Source organism: Paecilomyces variotii (genome assembly GCF_004022145.1).
Source record: "Paecilomyces variotii strain CBS 101075 chromosome Unknown C8Q69scaffold_7, whole genome shotgun sequence".
NCBI lineage: Eukaryota > Fungi > Ascomycota > Eurotiomycetes > Eurotiales > Thermoascaceae > Paecilomyces > Paecilomyces variotii.
In genome coordinates this window covers 1,232,167-1,249,750 of record NW_021167146.1, presented here as the reverse complement: position 1 = coordinate 1,249,750, position 17,584 = coordinate 1,232,167, and the positions used below count along the sequence as shown (strand labels likewise).

The window sequence follows — 17,584 nt, the reverse complement described above, 5'->3', positions numbered from 1 at the left end:
GGACGCTAAGCAGTTGTACTGTATTAATAGGTATCCTATCTTCTGTGAGTCTGGCATCTAACTACAACTCCGTTGTTTTCCTTAGCTATGCATTTGATTTCATTCACATACCTCTACGAGGCATGAAACATATGTAGTTACGCTCGAAGCATATCAATAATTGACTAGCCAGACACTGCTTGTCTACCCTCCCGGGCTGTCTGAGGTTCTCTCCTAAACATTTCTCTAAGTCTGGATAGAGTTATTCGCAGCTTTGGAACTGTTTAAATATAAATTATCAGCGGTGGGCGGAGTTACTGATGTCGTAATCCGCAACATTCAAGCTTATTGGACGTCCAGATGCTTCTCGTAGCATTATTTGGGGGGAAAACATACCAGACATAGTGTAAGAAGGTAATCTACGTCGCTTCATCGTCCATCGCATGACGCTTCGCCGTGCAGTGCTTTCGCTCAGGACATCATCCCGGTACCGACATATTTCGTGCTGAGACTGCGTTGGATAGAACTCCTTCCATCTCTTCCAGATGTCAATTGCCATCATCCAGCGCAGTCCGTATGAAAGTAGCATGAGAATGATAGACAGGGTAAAAAAGGCCCAGATTGGAGGGTGGTTGAGTTCGCGGACTCTCATACCAAATATGCTCGCTGAGACAATGATAGGCAAGAAAAAGAATGCTAATTCTGAGAGCCTGGAAATGCTCTTCTTCTTAGCGATATCCTGTCTCGTTCCTAGGAGACTGATATTCGACACCAAAGACGCAGATACTTCTTGTAACCGGGCTGAAGTTGCAGCCGTGACTTCGAGAGCCTCTTGGGAAAGCCGGACCGTGCTTCGGAGCGGTGGCTCGACCGTAGTGTCCTGATATTCTCTAGACAGGGAAGAAAGAGTGGTCCGCAGTGTTGGAATATTCGCTTCACATCTTCTAATAAACTCGTGCCAGTGGCATAGCTGCGTCTCGGTGAGATGGCTGTCTGAAAGACTAGACTGGATACGATCCAGCGTCCCGTTGATGACTCGGAGGAGGTTCAAGGAATCGTGACAGATAAGCTCATTGAGGATTTCCAAAGGATCATTGGGAGTAGAATTTGACGAATGTCTATGCCTCGTTCCGCACCTTTGCCGTAGGTAAAAAGATGCTGATACGGATTCTCTTAGCTGTTGGCGGACCTTAGAGCAGTTGTTAATGTCGACCTGCTGCAGAGGAATCTCACTGAGTCCTCTAAGGTACATGTCACGGAAAACAGCGTAGTCGTGGTTCTCTTGGCTCCTTCGCTCGCTGTCAATATCTCCGTGATGCTCAGCAGCAGGATCAGACTCGTTCCTGGTCAGCTTTTCCTTTACCATCGGTAATGGATCAAGAAGAAGTACAACTAAAACTTCAATCAGCAGGATCATCGATTTGTTCTAAGCACCAAACTTACTGCATCGTCTATTCCCGATAGTCTTCATACAGAAGGTCGCCCTTTCTTCCCAGGCCACAGGTATCGCGGTGGTGCCCATGGAAGAGTCTTCTTTATTTTCTTGAGGAAGTTCCTGTGGTTCTGCTGCAAGGTTCCATCCAAATCGGATAATGTTGTTCGCAAAATAAACTAACCCACGACTAGTTTTATTTCTCCTAGGAGAACTGGCAATAAGTCCATGAAAGGGCTGCCGGTGATAGCTATCCCAAAGTCTCTGGGACCCAGCACCTGGACTTCTCCAGACTGGCCTGAACCATTTGACGGACTGGAAATCCTTTGGTAATGACGCTGTTGGCCAGATAGGCTGGGGAACTGGTATCTGCTTCGGACTTGGACGCGCATACCTCGAATTTATCAAGTGTGTCTCGAAGAACTCCGGATGAAGTTCAAAAGTAGAACCAAGCAGTTCCATTACCTCGCAAGACAGGTCTTCGGCGATAATGACAGACGTCATGATATCGCTCCCTGTCGGTCGCGCAGAATCTTGAAGAACTTGGGTAATATTCGATATCTCAGTCTCAGAGAGTGCAGAAGCTGAGCCATGATTGAAGAACCGAGTTCGACAACAAGACGAACGAGTCGAAAAGTCCAATACAGTAAGGGACATAATATCGTGCTGTGGGCGAATAGGGCTATATGCCAAGTGAGGCAGATCCAACGATAGAAGTCGAATATAATTCAAATAATGCGGCTCCATCAAGAAAGGAGGTGACCCTAATGTTCTCTCGGGTCTTGGTTCATCGTTGTCCGTAAATCCCATTTCAGTATCAGAATCAGAAGCCACGGAAGTCATGGACCTGGTGCAGCACTTCTCGATATCTTCTAAACTTGGAACTGGAGAAAGGAATCCCGATGAAGTTGTCTCTCCTGGATAGGTAGAGCGTCGATTGGAACTCATAGATTCTCTCTGAGATACCGGTTCCTGCGTCAGAGCATCTGTAGAGCTCAATGTAGCTTGAGAACTCTGGGCGCTACCATCTACCACACCGAAAGTCGAAGAGGTCCGCAAGAGAAAGCTCGGAGTATTCGGGCATGTCGTTGCCTCTGTGATCGTCAAATCAGAACTCGAGTATTCGACATCTTCATACAGCGTGGAATCATTGCGAGACAGATATGTAGTAGGAAGTGCCGGAGTTGACATTTGTATGCTGCCCCAGAGACCCGAGTAAAGTAGAGCTTAAATTAGGGAAAACGAGCTTCGAGCTTCTCTGGGAGCTGTCAAATCAGAAAATAGAATTTATATCTCCCAATGAAGACCTCAAAAAGATTTCCGCATACGACAAAACGGTTGCGATGTTGCGGGACTAAATAGTGATAACGATTCTCGATTCATTGTCATAGATCTCAGTCGAGCACAAAGCGTGGCTTTTCTTAGTGACTTGTGTCCTAGTATACCCAATAAGTGATGTTAAGGCCCAAGCTGCATGGTTGGTTTCAGCACGTTGGCATACGGCCCATATCGAAACATTCCCCTAACTTATGAAACGAAACCAGCCTAAACCGAGGCAACTAACCACGCATCTACACGTAGGGTCACTTGTAGGTGTTGTACCTGCATTGTGTCTTCGTTCTTATGCGGGTGGCCCAGTAGAGGTTATCTGGGCTGTGTGTATTTAAACACGGGGCAATTCAATCAGCAGGAAATAACTGTGCATGAGAGGCAGTCGCTTGCTCCCGCTGATTTTAGAATAGTCAAATGGGAGATTTTAACAATGCCTCGGGTTTTTTTTTTCTGCGTTGAATATAACGACACCCATTTTATTCCGTTTGAGAAGACCTCCCTTGGTTATCAGCGTCAGCGATGAAGGTAAAGAGGCAAGAATAATGGTCCTGAGCATGCGGCCAGCATCTTTGAAAGGGCACCGGAGTTCTCGCGCTTCAAACCCCGTAAACCTACTAACACTGGTCCCAGGAAGCTTCTCCATGAGGGTATACAGTACCATAGCCGTCAGAGACCCCCAAGTCTCATCTTTGCATTTCTTGTTTGCTGGCCAAGAGGGCGAGTATCGACTAACAACGAGCAGCTGCAGGAACCTGCAGTGCCTCGATTTCATTCTGCGCAAGATCATTTAGGGTGTGACCTAGTTGGCTCTTCCAGAAGACGATCTGCTGGGTGTTTCCCTATATGGAATTCTATTTAGTTAGCCCAGTATCAGTGGGCTGACAAGGCACTGTGTATGCAAACACAGAAAGGGGTCGCCTTCAATTGAAATGACAAATGTCATTAATAAGATTCCCAGATAAAACTCTGAGACTCCTGTCGCCTACCAGGACCGGAAGAACGTGATTGTCGGGAATACTGACTGCGTGTGAGACATCAGACAGCACGTCCTGCTCAGAGATCTGGCTAGCATACTACAAATACCCACGATTGATATGCGGCAATGATGCTTTGAATGAGAAGAAAATGATTCATTCCCGAGATGTAAACATGTACTTTTCATTCCATAGTAACACCACTGATTCTGGAAATTAGCCGGACGACCTCAACAACTCCCCCAGCCTTTTCTTATGTAACATCACCCACTTATTAACATGCTATGAACAATATCATCCAACCATAAATGCGGGATATAAAGGGACGCAATAACCCGAAAGCCAGCACAAGCATCACAAGGCACCGTTATGCATGCAACAGCATAAATGATTCACATCCGATTGGAATGACAACTGTCGTCAAAAAAAAAGGAAATCATAAACATCATAAAACGAGAATGAGAAATAAAGTGCAGAGTCGACAGCATTCAGTTCACAACTCTTACTTGGTCTCCTCGTGCTTGGTATCCTCGTTCTGCTCGGCATCCTGCTCGTAACCTTCAACCTTCATGTCCTTCAGGCCTAGTTCTTCCTCCTCTTCATCGGTACGGGTGTAATCCTCGACCGTGAGCTGTGGGTCAGGAGCAGGCGAGCACAGGTCTTGGACGTAGCTGTTGGCCAGCGGATCTTCCAGGATGATGGTGAACTTCATCTGCCCCTTGATAGCGCTGTCGAGCTTGTTGAAAAAGCGTTCCCAGGTTTCCTTATCGCTGCTAGCCATGCTGTCTCCACCACCAGTGCCAAGGTCAAAGATCTGTCCGTGCAATTGATCCCGCACTTCAGTGAGGAGACCTTCGATGGTTGTGAAACGACCACCCAGAGTACCTGGCTGAACCTCCAGGTCCAAGTCCTCGCTCTTCAGAGCACAGGTATCGGACTTGAGGATATCACGCGAGAGGTCCACCTCATTCTCCACCTTGAGAGTGATGCGCCTGCCCTTGTCAGGGACCTCGCCGCCGGTCTTAACTTCATTGGTGCGGTAGCCGCAGTGGTCGCAGACCGTACTCCATATGATGACGTCCTTGAAATGAGGGATGCTGACTTTCTGCATGTTGACGACACATTGCTTAGTACAGCCTGGGCACTCAGCCGGGAGGGTGTACACCTTTCCATCGGTGATATCCAGATCCTCAGGGTCTCCGGCTGCTTCCTTGAGCACGACACCCTCAAGCTTCTGAGCTTCGGGATCAGCGGCGATACCGAGTTCCTCGTTCTGTTCATGGGTACGAGGGTAGTCCCTGCGCCTGTACTTGTGGCCCTTGTCATTAGGATTAGGAGCGATCCATGAGTTCCCAGTGGGATCATCCAGAGAGATCGTGAACGGGAAAGACTGGCCCTCAAGCATCTTGCCAATTTTCTCAATGATAGGCTCCAGAGCAGTATAGAGTTCGGGTGCCTGGACCTTCCGCAATGGCTGCTCCTGAGACAGGGAGTCATAGATTCTCCGCAAAACGCCCTCCACATTCGTCATCTGGCTCTCTCCCTTGGGCATCTCGACTCCAAGGGTCTCGAGCTTGAAGATGGAAGTGTCACTCCTGATGACTTGTCGCTGCATGTCCGCTTCGTCCTCGACATCTAGTGTGTACTTCGTTCCCTGTGGCTGGATCTGCCCGGCAGACTTGACCGAGTTGTCTTTGAAGAAGCAGTGCGGGCACTCGAACGATTCTAGGATAATGTCACGGAAGAAAGGGACTCGAATCAACAAAAGTCTAGTCGTTCCCTGCATATTGTTAGGCCTCGTTCGTTCGTGTGATAGGCTCGGCTTAGACTTACATTCTCACCACAGTTCATGCACAGACTCTCGACTGACACCAATCCGGTATCTTCGTCCCTCTCGACGAGATCGCTGGGCTTTTGGAACTGGGAGTCATTCTTCTGGGCCATGGAGGCGTCCAGCATCTTGTCCATCTGCGCAGCAGCATGCGCCTGGTCGTTGTTCTGCTGCTGTTCCGTTCCTTCAACGGACATGATTGCGAATTGTAAAGTGGGGGGTAGATCTAGCGTATGTCGTTGCAGTGACCTTCAGTGTCTCTTCAGTGTGTATGTAGATGTATTCTGATCAGTGGTGTAAAGTGCAAACCCAATTCTTTTAACCACTCAGAAAAGAGCCCTTCTAGAGGTCTTATGATGCAGGATTGTCTCGTGTTGAGCAGTCACAAGCTTCTTCCCAGTCACTCTAGAAAAAAAATAATCTACTAGCGACGGGAACTTTCGCGGTTCTTCGCTGTGGCGGGGTCAGTTACTACTTAGTCAGTCTTCCATCCGGGCAACCCCCGCGCTAACCGGAAACGAACAAGTCACGTGAAAGTAGTCACTGCTGCAGAAAGTCGAAGAGATCGAGGGACGAGGACGTCTGGGTCTGTGAGCGCTGTTTGGAGGCCAAGAGAGCTTGTAGTCCGCCTTGCTTCCTCGCTTTCGCCCTCTTCTTGCTGCTGGCATTTTCAGACGTGGTTTTGGTGGAAACACTGGGTGTCGCCGCGTCTGCAGCCTCCTGGGGTGAAGTCTTGCTTGTAGAGGCTGCTGTAGAAGAAACCACAGGCTCAGTAGCAGCTATAGGGACTGACTGAATATTCTTTCGTGATGCTGGTTTGCGGATTGGTTGTACCGCCCGTTTGTAGCATCGCAAGCACTTGTAGACGACGGCCCCTGGAGGAGCATCTTGAGAACCACCTTGTTTGGTAACCTTGGACTTTTGGGCCTTGGATTTTGCGCTCTTCTCTTTGATCTCAACCTTCTTGGTGATATGTGGTGTCCTGAGACTGCCGCAGGCACCGCAGAATGTTTCCTGTTGGCGGAAATTTAATGGTCTGAACTGGTCGTGAAGAATCCGGTTGTGTACCGCCAAGAGATGTGCAGACGTGGATGGACTTTGGGAGCTTAGAAACTGCGCTGAATCCCGCAGGAAATTCAGTTGCGGAGCTGATTCTGCTAATGCCATGGCGAGTAACGAAAAGTCTCCCTTGTATGTCGTGTGAAGTCGATGGAAGATGGAGAAAAGCGAGGGTTGCAAGTTCGTCCGGCGGCCTTCGCCCTCTGCGGAGGAGCTTTTCTCTGTGTTCCCGCTGAAAGAAATACTAACCTCACCACGCAGTAGGCTCCTGTTTGATTTCAACAACAACACCAACTCCTGCTGCTACCCGCAGCACCAAATAGATTCTCTATTTAGGAGAGTACAGTGTGCCTTATTCTTCAGAGTGAGGCAGTTCACTGTATTCTGGACCATCTAGTGTCCTTTCAAAATCATCAACGGTCATTTTGTCCATCTACTCTCACACTTTGTCCCATCTTCCGTCCTATCTTCCGTCCCATCTCCCCCCTTCCTGGCAATCAGCTCCGTGCAGTTCGGGGAAACAGTACTTCCGATCATGGAACCTGTGAACGCATCACGCCGTGGCTTGCGTGTGGCTCTTGAAGGTTGCGTAAGTTGTCTCCGTCTCCAGTGTTTTGGTTGAGTCTCGACTGACCTGATATAATACATAGGGACATGGAAAACTTCATGACATCTATGCCTCAGTCCAGGAAGCTGCCAAGCTCAAGGGCTGGGATGGTGTCGATTTGGTCATTATCGGCGGTGATTTCCAAGTAAGTCATTCTAAATATTTCGTCCTGGCGACAAGAGTCTGATATCCCTCCAGGCCGTTCGCAATTCCTATGATATGAATGGAATGTCGGTTCCCAAAAAGTACAGGCAGATTGGTGATTTTCACGAGTATTACAGTGGAAAACGTACTGCTCCATATCTAACTATCTATGTCGGTGGGAACCACGAAGCGTACAACCATCAGTTCGAACTCTACCACGGTGGGTGGGTTGCGCCCAACATCTATTATCTGGGTGCGGCCAATGTGCTTCGCTGTGGACCGTTACGTATCGCAGGCATATCTGGAATCTTCAAGGGTTACGATTACCGGAAACCTCATTTCGAGCGCCTGCCTTACAATGACTCGGAGGTCCATTCCGCGTACCATGTTAGAGAACTGGACGTGCGGAAGCTTCTCCAAATCCGCTCTCAAGTCGACTTGGGGCTCTCCCACGATTGGCCAAAGAGAGTCGAATATTCAGGGGATCATCAAGCGCTCTTCCGCAGAAAGCCATTTCTCCGTGAGGACTCTATCAGCGGGAAACTCGGCAGCGATGCTGCCAAGGAAGTTCTCGAACGTCTACGTCCAGCGTATTGGTTCTCAGCGCATTTGCACGTCAAGTTTGCAGCACTTGTCCAGCATGATGATATAGCTCCTGGCTATACTACTGCCGATGCTAAGAATGCTCAGGCAGCTCTTCAGCATGCAGCTAGTATCGAACGCCCTGCACATGCTGCTGAACCAGTCAGAGACATTGGCAAACCGCACTCTGAGAAAGCACAGCTCTCTGCTTGGAACAACTTCCACGCTGTCGCTGCCAAGACTGACGCTGAAGCAAACGCTCACTTCATTGAGCGTCAACGCACAGAGCGAGATGCTGGTGTTCCTCTTCACTCCACAGAGGTGAACTATCAGCAGACCTGGCGTAAAGTTAACCCTGACGAAGAATCCGGCGACAGGAAGATACTTGGGATCGAGAAGACAGGCTATGAAAATGATGAAAGTGCCAACAAGGATGAAAACACTGTAGCTGAAGCCTCCACTGTCAAGAACTCTGATGAGATCGATCTTGATCTTGACGATCTTTCCGATGCAGGAAAGCCTGGCTCGGCAGAAGCTGAAGAAAAGAAAGATGTCAAAATGTCCGATGACCTTGGTACTCCCGAAAACAGTGGGCCTCCCCTTGATGTTCAAGCTCCTGGACAAGGCCAGATCCAGCAAGTTGATGGAGTTGATGAGGTTTCTGAAGACCTTCGCCGTCAGCTACCCGCCAGCTTCGCTCGTCCTCAGCAGCCTCAGCCTCCACTGAATGGACCTTTCCCAGAGGCCATCACGAACAAGGAGACGCGTTTCTTGGCCCTTGGAAAGTGTGAGCCAAACCAGGAGTTCCTGCAGCTTACGGAGTTCTACCCTGTTTCGGAGCAGGATGGCGTTCAGGAGGAGCGCCCCTTCCGCCTGCACTATGACAAGGAATGGCTCGCAATCACCCGCGTCTTCGCAGATGATCTACGCGTGGGTGATCGTTACGCTGGGATCCCTCCGAACAAGGGTGATCTCTTCTATAAAGATCAGATTATTGAGGCAGAAAAGTGGGTGGAAGAAAACATTGTTCAGAAGGGAAAGCTTGTCATACCAGAGAACTTTGTCCCCACCGCCCCCTTCTATGATCCGGCTATCCCAGTGATCACTTCTGAACAGCCCCATGAGTACAACAATCCACAGACAGCCGAGTTCTGCGAGATGCTTGGTATCGAGAACAAGTTCTATTTGACGGAGGAGGAACGGGACGCCCGTATGGCAGCCGGTCCTGCCCCGGATACCTCGAACCGCCACCACAACAACCGTGGCTACGGCCGTGACGACTCCTTCGGTAGACGGGGAGGTAGAGGTCGCGGTCGCGGTGGTCGTGGTGGTCGCGGCGGTCGCGGCCGAAGAGGGCGTGGCGGCCAAGGCTACGATAATCCACAGCACTATGCCGGCCAGTGGTGATACAAGATCTCTCAGTCACCACCCTTCCTCAACATGTATGGCGTTGTCGAACGTGGATCTGGGAACATTTGTATGTTTGTCCTTAATGGCCTTCTTTTACCATCTGACCTGGGCGTTTGGAGTCATGTACTGTCTCTTTGTCATACCCCTGCTTCATCCTGTTCTTCCTAAATTGTAACTTTACGGACAGAGAGCGGTGTTGTTCTTTCACCATGCCTGTACTGAAGTTTTCTCCCTCCCATTGTTGGGTGTCTTGTTTCATTGAGAGAAGGGTTGGTCTTCTGTAGAAAGCTTTCTGGGGGCAAATATTAACTTGAACGGATGGTTTGTCAGTACTGTACAATAGGAATACCAGCAAAGCTGGATAACCTTGAATTGAAACGATTTCTTCTATCCGAATATCTAGTCGGCAGCGCCTCCATGATCGTTCAACGTAGGATTCTCTAAGAATTCACAAAGAGAACGCCAAACTACTCAATCTCCTCAATCCTGGGACCCATCCTTCCATCTCGTCCTGCTAACGGATTGATAGCCAAGCCAGCAAGTCTATCGCCTAACTCCAGTCTCGGTTCCTCATCCTCTTCCCTGTCTCCGCGCGCCCCAATACCCCACATTAAAGACTTCTCCATCCACGCCTCCAGACTCTCGATCAAAACGCGAATATGTCCTCTCACAATACTATCAGTTTCTCTGCTCTCGACGAATAGCAGCGTACGAAGTATCTGAGGAATGTTTCCTATCGTCCTCCCGCGGTCAGCGCCACTTGCTCTACCCGCGTCGTCTGTAAGTGAGAAACCGAATCCGAGGGCGCTGGAGCCTTTGTTCTCACGCGTCTCATCAATGGCTTTGATGAGGTCAAGTAGGAGGACGACGCTTCCGCGGCGGAGGATGGCGCTCTCGGGCTCTGTCTCCAAAGAAAGAGTGGATAAAGCGAGATCAACAGCGGAAGAGGCGACCTGAGGACCTAGACCAAGGAGGTTTGTTTGGATTGCGGTCGCGAGGATAGATATTGCTGAGGCACGCGCCCGTAGGTCATCTGGGTCTTCATCTGCAGCTGCTCCGGCAGCCCAGGCAGAGACGATATTAGCTGACTGGGCAGCTTGTTCTGGTGTCTCCATATCCGAGTCGTCGTCTTCTTGAAGTTCAGAAATGGATGGCCCGGATTCTTTGTTAGACAACGGAGTGGATATACTCCACCCTTCTGGCATAGCGGATTCTCGCGCTTCACGTTCCTTCTGCCTTCGTTCCTTTTCTAACTGGGATTTTCGCACTTGATGAGCTTGTGGTTTCCGGCTTCGTCTGCCGGCAACAGATATCATGCCTTCGCCGAGTATCTTTGCTGTTTCTCCGGCTAGCGCGTCTCCCAGATCCTGAACTGTGCGTAGAAGCGCTTCTCCGAGTTTGAGTCTTTGGTCGAGAGTTCTCTCTTCCTCTCTATCAGCATAGCGCTCCACGAGGGTTTTGACGACCGTTCGAGGGTGTCTCGACGCAAGCTCTCCAATAAGTTTTATGACATTCAAATAAATGAATTCTTCATTTGCGGCTGACTCGGAGGTATCCATGATAAGTGATAAAAGCAAGGAGAGCGTTGAAGGAATATCCAGAACTGGAGATGATTTGGTTATGAGATTAGACAGTAACGAAAGACCTTCTGCCTGGACTGGGGGAAGAGGGGAATTGAGATTGCTCAGGGCTTGTCGATGAGTTTCGAGATCAGAAACGTGAGAAGGTGCCGCCTTCGTATTCTCCTTTAACTCTTCAGGTGAGGATAGATGGATTTCCAAGAGCATGGAGGATGTTGTTCCCGGTTTTGATAGAGAGGCTGGTAGGTGAGGGGTGAGGCGATCTAATTGTGTTTTTATACTCTGGAGTGTCGGAACAAGAGCTTCGGATACAGAGAATTCAGGCGACGCGAGAATTGTAGATAATAAGCTGAATGCGGCTGATAATGATTCTCCAGCTTCTGCTTGCTCCGGGCTCGCGTCTGAAGCCGATTGGTCTCTAGCGACGATGTTAGAGAGCGATGCCAGTGTGGCTTTTGCACTATCTGTATCTCTCCTTCTGTTCTCCTTGGCTTCGTATTCTCGAAGTTCGCCTTCAATAAGCTGCTTGACAAGCTCAAGCACACGCAAAGGATGGCGAGATAGGGTGTCCTTGAAATTCTCAAGTAGCTTCTCAGCTATTTTGGCACTGACTAGCTTCTGTGTTATGGCTTCAGGGTCATCTTGTTCATGAGGGAGCTTCAGTCGATTCAAAGACGGCTGGTGGGTAGACGGTTGCACCAGCCATCTCTCACTGACATACAAGAAAATGTCCGCCGTTCTCTCCTCACTTTGAGGATCTGAACCCAAGAGCTTGACGAATTCGTCTGCTCGTAAGTCTAATGAGTCGACTAATTGGACTAGATTTAGTCCTTGCGTGTTGCTCTTTCCTCGCTGTTGCAACGATATGCCTTCATTTTCACCAGGTCCGTAGCTCCATGTAGGTTTACCGTCCCAAAGCAGGTTATCGACGAGCTTTTTCAATGGCAGGACACCCACGGACATACCAAAGAATGTTTGTAGGAGTGTCAGGATCTTTTCGTGCCAGGCGGTCTTTCCTTGCTCCCGTGCATAGCATGCCATACCCCAGAGAGGCAGCAGAATCGGATGAAGAAGTCTCTTCACAAGACCAGGATTCGGATGTTGCAACGTCAGGCTCCTTAGTCTCTCGATACCTAGGAATATCTGAGACTCTCCAACAATAACTTTCCGCGGCGACTCGTGTTCTCGGTCCCAAGGTAAAGCTTCGCCAAGGCCCGTGAAACGTCTCATCCATCGCTGTGATGCCTCATCAAGTTCGGCTGTGAGAGCCTTGAAAATCGGCTCCGCGAATATTGAATGTCCAATGGTTCCAGGGGCACCATATGCTCTTTTCCCTAAGATTCCGCTACCCACGACGTACGCAGCGGTTCTTTTCAAATCCAGATCTTCACCGTCCAACAACGCCAACAGCTTTGGCGAAACGTTCTCAAAGTAGACCACCGGGTCCATACCCTGTGGTACAGAAGAAAGAAGCTTCGAGGTCTGCATGATTGCCTGCACTGTGATGGGAGGTCCATCGGAGGATGGCGTCTGAGCATCGTGGCCAAGTGAAGGCGCAAACTGAGATGCAACGAATATCATAGTCTGAAGAACCCCATCCGGCCGCAGAGGTATGACAGATAGATGACTAGAGATTGTGGATTTGAACCATGGAGCGGTATCCGTTCTTAGAAAAGCAGTCAAAGTTGGCAACAAGACCTGCGTTGGAGTTCTACCGCTATAATTAACGTGCTGTCATGAGAAATTTAGGGACAGAAACTTACTGGTCAATAACCTTCTGGAACATATCCCTAAATTCTTCTTTTTCCTGTAAAGGCAACGTTCTTGCGTTGAAGGCAAGATCAGCAGAACCGCTTATTATGTCACTCAAGATACGACCCCGGATGATCGGCTGTATGCTGGGCCGTTCATCAAAAAGCAGGTCGCGCAAGACTTTCAGGATCTGGCGTAGTAGTGCTTCATCTCTGGGCTTACTGTCCGCGGGAATCTCAGTCTGTTTAGCGATCACCCCTGCAGGAAGGACAGAAATGACCCTTTTCTCAAGAGGAATACCGACTCCTCCTGACAAAGAGGGATAAACACCCTCAAGAGAAATGAGATCTAGCAATGCATGAAGTAATCTACGGCGTTTTGCATCTTCCAAGGCCACATCTTCAGTCTCGGTTGTCGTTTCGGGTTCATCGTCCCCTATGGAAGTAGCAAATGCTGTATGGATTTGCCCCAGGAGCGATAGAGCCTCGTTAATGACTGCTTTTCTTTGATTCTCCTCTTCAGGAGCCACAGATAGCTTTACGCTCAATATCTGCACCAGAGAGTCGCCGCGTGACTTTTGTATCTCCTCTTATAGACTGTTAGCTCTTTGACCATGATCTTATGCGGGCTGCCAAGAATACATGCCTCTATTTAAGACAGGTGAGAGGAACTCATTCGCGGATTCGAAAGCTTCTCTAATCCTCCGTGAACCTGCCATGCTTATAACCTAACTAATGGATATCAGTACCAAGGCGACATATCTTTACGCCAGTGTCTTCTAACTGGCCGCGTTCTTCATTCTATTCTGCGGTCATAAGGCGAATCTGCTGACAAAGAATCTTCGAGCAGGTTATCTCCACGTGATGCTATCGGTGTCTTTATCACGTGACTACGCGTCGCGTACATATTTACTTCTCGTCTCCTGCTATTGTCCTCGACTTCTTATGAGCTTCAGCACACGACAGCCCTCAGCACACGTACGTGACAGAGGCCGAACTGCCTCTTGCCTCGAACTTCTCAATCTTTATCGATCACTGCCAGTTGCAATTCTCAGTTGGACTCATTCTCTTGAAGACACGGTCGGACGCGGCCGTTTCCACCATGTCAACAACCTCTCTTGTTCCACCACTCTCTTGCCTTGATGGCGCGATTTATACAGTTTCACCTTCCCAAATCTCCAGTCTCTGTTACATTGGTAGTCATACTATCAATACACCTCGAATAAGCCCTGTCTCTACTGCGCTTGAAGCCTACGGTGCGAGCTTGGTTTTTCGAGGTGGGCAAAGTCTGGACACCTAACCCTAATTACTTCATCTGTCCGCTGTCAGAAATGGCACAAGCTTCGCGGTCTATATGTCAAATGTCCGACTAGCAACCGCCAGATCCTCCGGGACCTTGCTGGGGGCGAAAGGTGTTTGGCGTCCAGAGCCTACCATAGGCATTCGAAGAAGGTCTACCATGCGTTCTAAGTCTCTGAGGAGACACGCGTCGGTTTACTGTAGCTGGACATTAGAAAGTGATCATCAGGGGCGTTTGGTATGCGCTTGCAAGTTGAGAGATGACTGAGAGAGCAGAGGTGAAGCATGCCGAGCACCTCTAAACTTGGAGGTCGCCTTTGGGAGCTTTCCAATATCTTCCTACCGAAGGCACTAGGATCCAAGGTCTAAATGCCAGCTTCGTCTTCGCGACTATTGAAGCGTTGAACACAACAAACACTTACCTTCTTGGATAGTTGCCCACACACAATCGTGGCCTCAATGCGCGATGGAGATCCACTCGCCGGAATCAACTCTTCATATTGTTAGTACCCAGCTGCCTACAATTGGGAGTTGTAGCGAGGTCTCTGTGTTCGTACCTTGAGGTACGGTTTGTCGACTGGTAGTCTCTATGGAATGCCGTCGATTTTTTTGGCTTGTTGTCAGTTCCAGTCGCTACTTTATTCGTCGATGATGCAAGCACCAGTGGGCAGAAATGTCCTCTGGCGGTCTTGTGATTCTCCTCCTGCCTCTAGCAGCCTGCTAGTAGTTGTTTGCTATCCCGTGCATGTTTCCGACCTCGAGGAAGCTGGGTTCTTCGTCCCTCTGCTCCACCTCGTCCTCTTAATGGAGACATCTGTGATGTAAGCTCGCCAGCCAACTTCGAGTCACGGCACCAGCCACAGACTTGAACTCAATCAGAGGCCCAGATCAGCCGTGTTAACCGTCTCTTCGCAAGTTCAGCTTGTGGATTGATCGACGGGCGCAGATATCGGTGATTGTGAATTCTCGCATTCACCCCTCCCTTCGGGGAGAAGGAAGCGGTTTTTGAGGATGTTTTTTGTCCGCTTCAAGATGCCCTCCCGGAAACGACCATGTTACGGGAGAGGAAACAAAAACTAGTCTCTAGAGGTACTGTATTACAAACAAGAGAGTCCAACAGTCCCGATGCCCGGAAGGAGCTTACGGGGTCTGGAGCTCGAGAGGTTGACATGGTAGGATACGGATGACTCCTACCTGTCAGACAGTGTTTGGGAGACAGAAAATTCTCGGCGTGATTTGGAAGAGAAATCCGAGAGGTATGGAGGCCGTTCGCTCTCCTTCGCGATCACAGGCAATGAGGGCTCGATCGCTCCTTGCTCATGTTTCTCGAGCCACTTTCACAGACTGCCCATGCTTCGTTGCTTGTGTCCGATCAGTGTCGCAAATCGGCGCCATTCTATGGGGCTCCATATGTGAAAGGTGTAAAATGGCCTGCTTGAAGCTCGACTGGCGGTTCCTTCAATGTCATAACACTATCTCCGGGCGCTCTTTGTCATTGTCAACCTTCCTCGGCTATGTCGACGGCGAATCGATCTGACACAACGGCCGCTTGGGTGGGACCTCTCTCGCGGGAGGATCAAAACTTCGGTTTGTCTGCTCTAGCAAGCTTGTTATGTTGTCCTTCGTCGGTCTGTGTCATTCCGAGTGTAGGGTGATTACTTGACATATCGTGATGGGAATGACACCTAAGGGAATTCGCCTGGAGTCTTCTATGACGGCAGGTCATGACTGCCCTTTGACAGGGAGTTCCAGTGGATGCGTCGAGTATGCCACTTGCCGACGACATTTGTAGGAACGCGGTAGCAGCGATGTGGAAGATGCAGAGAGACGGCCGTTCCCTCTTTCAGGGAGCGGCACCAACTCTTTTATAAGTCTCTCAACCCCCCCGGTGTGTTTCTTGGCTAACTACCTAGAGCAGATCCACCAACATCGAGCTCTGACCCAGAGATTAGTTCCCTCGCAGAAGATGTATGCATGGTCGCAAGCACGTTCATATTGGGTTTGAATACTATAGATCGATCTTGCAAACAATGAGAAAACCTGTCTGGTAATACTTCATCATTCTTATCAATCTGGGTACAGATCCATCTTAGGTGCCATGTAGCGATGAACTGGCAGTTACTTGAATCGAAGGGCATGTTGTTTGGCGTCTGAAAGTTCCTTCCCAAGGATAGCCCTTTCCTAACGGAGCCAGCCCGTTGTTGTATAAATTACGGCCAACAGTAGCTCCAGGGATGGTCAACTGTATGAATCTGAGTCGCGCTTCAATATTTCTCGCACCACGCTCGTTGTATCAAACTCTCATTATCGACTAACATATGCTTCTGTCCCATATTTCAACGGTCTCTCTCTTTATCGAACTAGAAGTCCTTCACAATGAAAACACCCACTCACAGGCTATTCAGCACTTGGCTTGGGATTATGACAGCTTATGGACACAGCATCGATAACCTTGGCTCTGGAGAGTCCCAGAACCTCGTTCAGCGAAACCTTCCTCTATCAGGGCTTGCTGGATCTCATTTTAACACTAGATGCGGTCCCGGGGCGGGCGTTTGTGCAGATAACTTATGTTGTTCACCTTCAGGTTAGTGTACGTCGTGTCAGTTGTCGATTGAAGCCCAACTCATATGTCATTCAGGATGGTGCGGCGCTACAATCAATCATTGCCGGTCCCCTGATTGCCAGTTAGACTACAGCAACGGCTGCGACGCCAATAGAACTCCCCAGGGGCGACCGACTACAAACCTTCCTAGACCTCATGTTGGAAATGTGGCATATGGGCGCCGTGCTATCTACTCATGCACAGTCCCAAAGACACTCGCACTGACATTCGATGACGGGCCCAACCGCTACACCAACGATCTTCTCGATCTCTTAGATTCGTACGACGCGAAAGCAACGTTCTTTGTCACAGGTGTCAACTCTGGTAAAGGCCAGATTGACGATTTCAACCTGCCTTGGGGCAAGTTAATCCAACGTATGCATTGGAGCGGACACCAGATCGGTAGCCATTCGTGGTCTCATCAGGATCTCAGCAAGGTTACTCCGTCAGTACGCCAGGATCAGATCCTCAAGAACGAGGCAGCCTTGCGTAATATCATGGGCGGTTTTCCAACATATATGCGTCCTCCTTATTCCAGCTGCAGTCTTGAGTCTGGGTGTCAGGATGCTGTCGAGGAGCTCGGTTATCATATCATATATTTCGATCTGGATACCAACGACTACAACAATGATAGCCCCGACCTTATCCAGCGCTCCAAAGATGCGTTCGATCAAGCCATGGCTCGGCGGGATAGACCTGATAAGCCGTTTTTGGTCATTTCCCACGATGTGCATGAACAAACTGTCTATAACCTGACGGCCTACATACTGGAGAAGGCGCGTCAGAATGGCTACCGTGCAGTTACCGTCGGAGAATGCCTGGGCGATCCTCGAGATAACTGGTATCGTTGGGATCACGACGCAGTTTTATTCGATTCGGGGAACCAGAGTATGAAGTCACGGCAATAAAGCTGACAAGACTGAATACGCCTCGAAATGTTTACACGGAAGCGGTCACGTTTCCCTTGCTGCAATGATATTGTTCGGGTCGCTCCTTCGCTCG

The 17,584-nt window shown here is 49.5% G+C and overlaps 6 protein-coding genes across 6 annotated transcripts; 2 read left to right on the top strand and 4 right to left on the bottom strand.

Annotated features, from left to right (window-relative positions):
• On the bottom strand, window positions 1-2,754 carry C8Q69DRAFT_471113 (hypothetical protein). Its single transcript, XM_028630882.1, has 2 exons — window positions 1,423-2,754; window positions 1-1,371 (listed from the first exon to the last, which is right to left on the bottom strand). The coding sequence occupies exons 1-2, from the start codon at window positions 2,600-2,602 to the stop codon at window positions 278-280; spliced, it is 2,274 nt and encodes a 757-aa protein (XP_028484337.1). The 5' UTR covers window positions 2,603-2,754; the 3' UTR covers window positions 1-277.
• A 1,308-nt stretch (window positions 2,755-4,062) lies between these two features.
• C8Q69DRAFT_301082 (zinc finger protein ZPR1) lies at window positions 4,063-5,958 on the bottom strand. The gene is made up of 3 exons (XM_028627151.1): window positions 5,858-5,958; window positions 5,551-5,774; window positions 4,063-5,497 (listed from the first exon to the last, which is right to left on the bottom strand). Exons 2-3 carry the CDS (start codon window positions 5,743-5,745, stop codon window positions 4,220-4,222), a joined length of 1,473 nt encoding a protein of 490 aa, XP_028484336.1. The 5' UTR covers window positions 5,746-5,774; window positions 5,858-5,958; the 3' UTR covers window positions 4,063-4,219.
• Window positions 5,797-6,929, bottom strand: C8Q69DRAFT_301117 (cullin binding protein CanA). Its single transcript, XM_028627152.1, has one exon. It carries the CDS (start codon window positions 6,713-6,715, stop codon window positions 6,089-6,091), a length of 627 nt encoding a protein of 208 aa, XP_028484335.1. The 5' UTR covers window positions 6,716-6,929; the 3' UTR covers window positions 5,797-6,088.
• C8Q69DRAFT_301118 (RNA lariat debranching enzyme) lies at window positions 6,930-9,705 on the top strand. The gene is made up of 3 exons (XM_028627153.1): window positions 6,930-7,196; window positions 7,258-7,359; window positions 7,413-9,705. The coding sequence occupies exons 1-3, from the start codon at window positions 7,143-7,145 to the stop codon at window positions 9,345-9,347; spliced, it is 2,091 nt and encodes a 696-aa protein (XP_028484334.1). The 5' UTR covers window positions 6,930-7,142; the 3' UTR covers window positions 9,348-9,705.
• On the bottom strand, window positions 9,698-13,465 carry C8Q69DRAFT_434233 (protein required for cell viability). Its single transcript, XM_028628529.1, has 3 exons — window positions 13,328-13,465; window positions 12,694-13,270; window positions 9,698-12,641 (listed from the first exon to the last, which is right to left on the bottom strand). The coding sequence occupies exons 1-3, from the start codon at window positions 13,398-13,400 to the stop codon at window positions 9,818-9,820; spliced, it is 3,474 nt and encodes a 1,157-aa protein (XP_028484333.1). The 5' UTR covers window positions 13,401-13,465; the 3' UTR covers window positions 9,698-9,817.
• A 2,772-nt stretch (window positions 13,466-16,237) lies between these two features.
• C8Q69DRAFT_301034 (hypothetical protein) lies at window positions 16,238-17,506 on the top strand. The gene is made up of 2 exons (XM_028627150.1): window positions 16,238-16,564; window positions 16,619-17,506. Exons 1-2 carry the CDS (start codon window positions 16,357-16,359, stop codon window positions 17,488-17,490), a joined length of 1,080 nt encoding a protein of 359 aa, XP_028484332.1. The 5' UTR covers window positions 16,238-16,356; the 3' UTR covers window positions 17,491-17,506.
• Window positions 17,507-17,584: the final 78 nt, after the last annotated feature.

Excerpts from the sequence above, each read along its gene's own strand:
- C8Q69DRAFT_471113 (XM_028630882.1), bottom strand. The coding sequence starts at position 2,602 with ATGTCAACTCCGGCACTTCCTACTACATATCTGTCTCGCAATGATTCC. Across the intron at positions 1,372-1,422 it reads TATCGGGAATAGACGATGCA|TTGTACTTCTTCTTGATCCA; the intron begins GTAAGTTTGGTG and ends TTGAAGTTTTAG.
- C8Q69DRAFT_301082 (XM_028627151.1), bottom strand. The coding sequence starts at position 5,745 with ATGTCCGTTGAAGGAACGGAACAGCAGCAGAACAACGACCAGGCGCAT. Across the intron at positions 5,498-5,550 it reads GCATGAACTGTGGTGAGAAT|GGAACGACTAGACTTTTGTT; the intron begins GTAAGTCTAAGC and ends AACAATATGCAG.
- C8Q69DRAFT_301117 (XM_028627152.1), bottom strand. The coding sequence starts at position 6,715 with ATGGCATTAGCAGAATCAGCTCCGCAACTGAATTTCCTGCGGGATTCA.
- C8Q69DRAFT_301118 (XM_028627153.1), top strand. The coding sequence starts at position 7,143 with ATGGAACCTGTGAACGCATCACGCCGTGGCTTGCGTGTGGCTCTTGAA. Across the intron at positions 7,197-7,257 it reads GTGTGGCTCTTGAAGGTTGC|GGACATGGAAAACTTCATGA; the intron begins GTAAGTTGTCTC and ends TATAATACATAG. Across the intron at positions 7,360-7,412 it reads TTATCGGCGGTGATTTCCAA|GCCGTTCGCAATTCCTATGA; the intron begins GTAAGTCATTCT and ends ATATCCCTCCAG.
- C8Q69DRAFT_434233 (XM_028628529.1), bottom strand. The coding sequence starts at position 13,400 with ATGGCAGGTTCACGGAGGATTAGAGAAGCTTTCGAATCCGCGAATGAG. Across the intron at positions 13,271-13,327 it reads CTCACCTGTCTTAAATAGAG|AGGAGATACAAAAGTCACGC; the intron begins GCATGTATTCTT and ends ACAGTCTATAAG. Across the intron at positions 12,642-12,693 it reads TTCCAGAAGGTTATTGACCA|AACTCCAACGCAGGTCTTGT; the intron begins GTAAGTTTCTGT and ends TTATAGCGGTAG.
- C8Q69DRAFT_301034 (XM_028627150.1), top strand. The coding sequence starts at position 16,357 with ATGAAAACACCCACTCACAGGCTATTCAGCACTTGGCTTGGGATTATG. Across the intron at positions 16,565-16,618 it reads CTTATGTTGTTCACCTTCAG|GATGGTGCGGCGCTACAATC; the intron begins GTTAGTGTACGT and ends TATGTCATTCAG.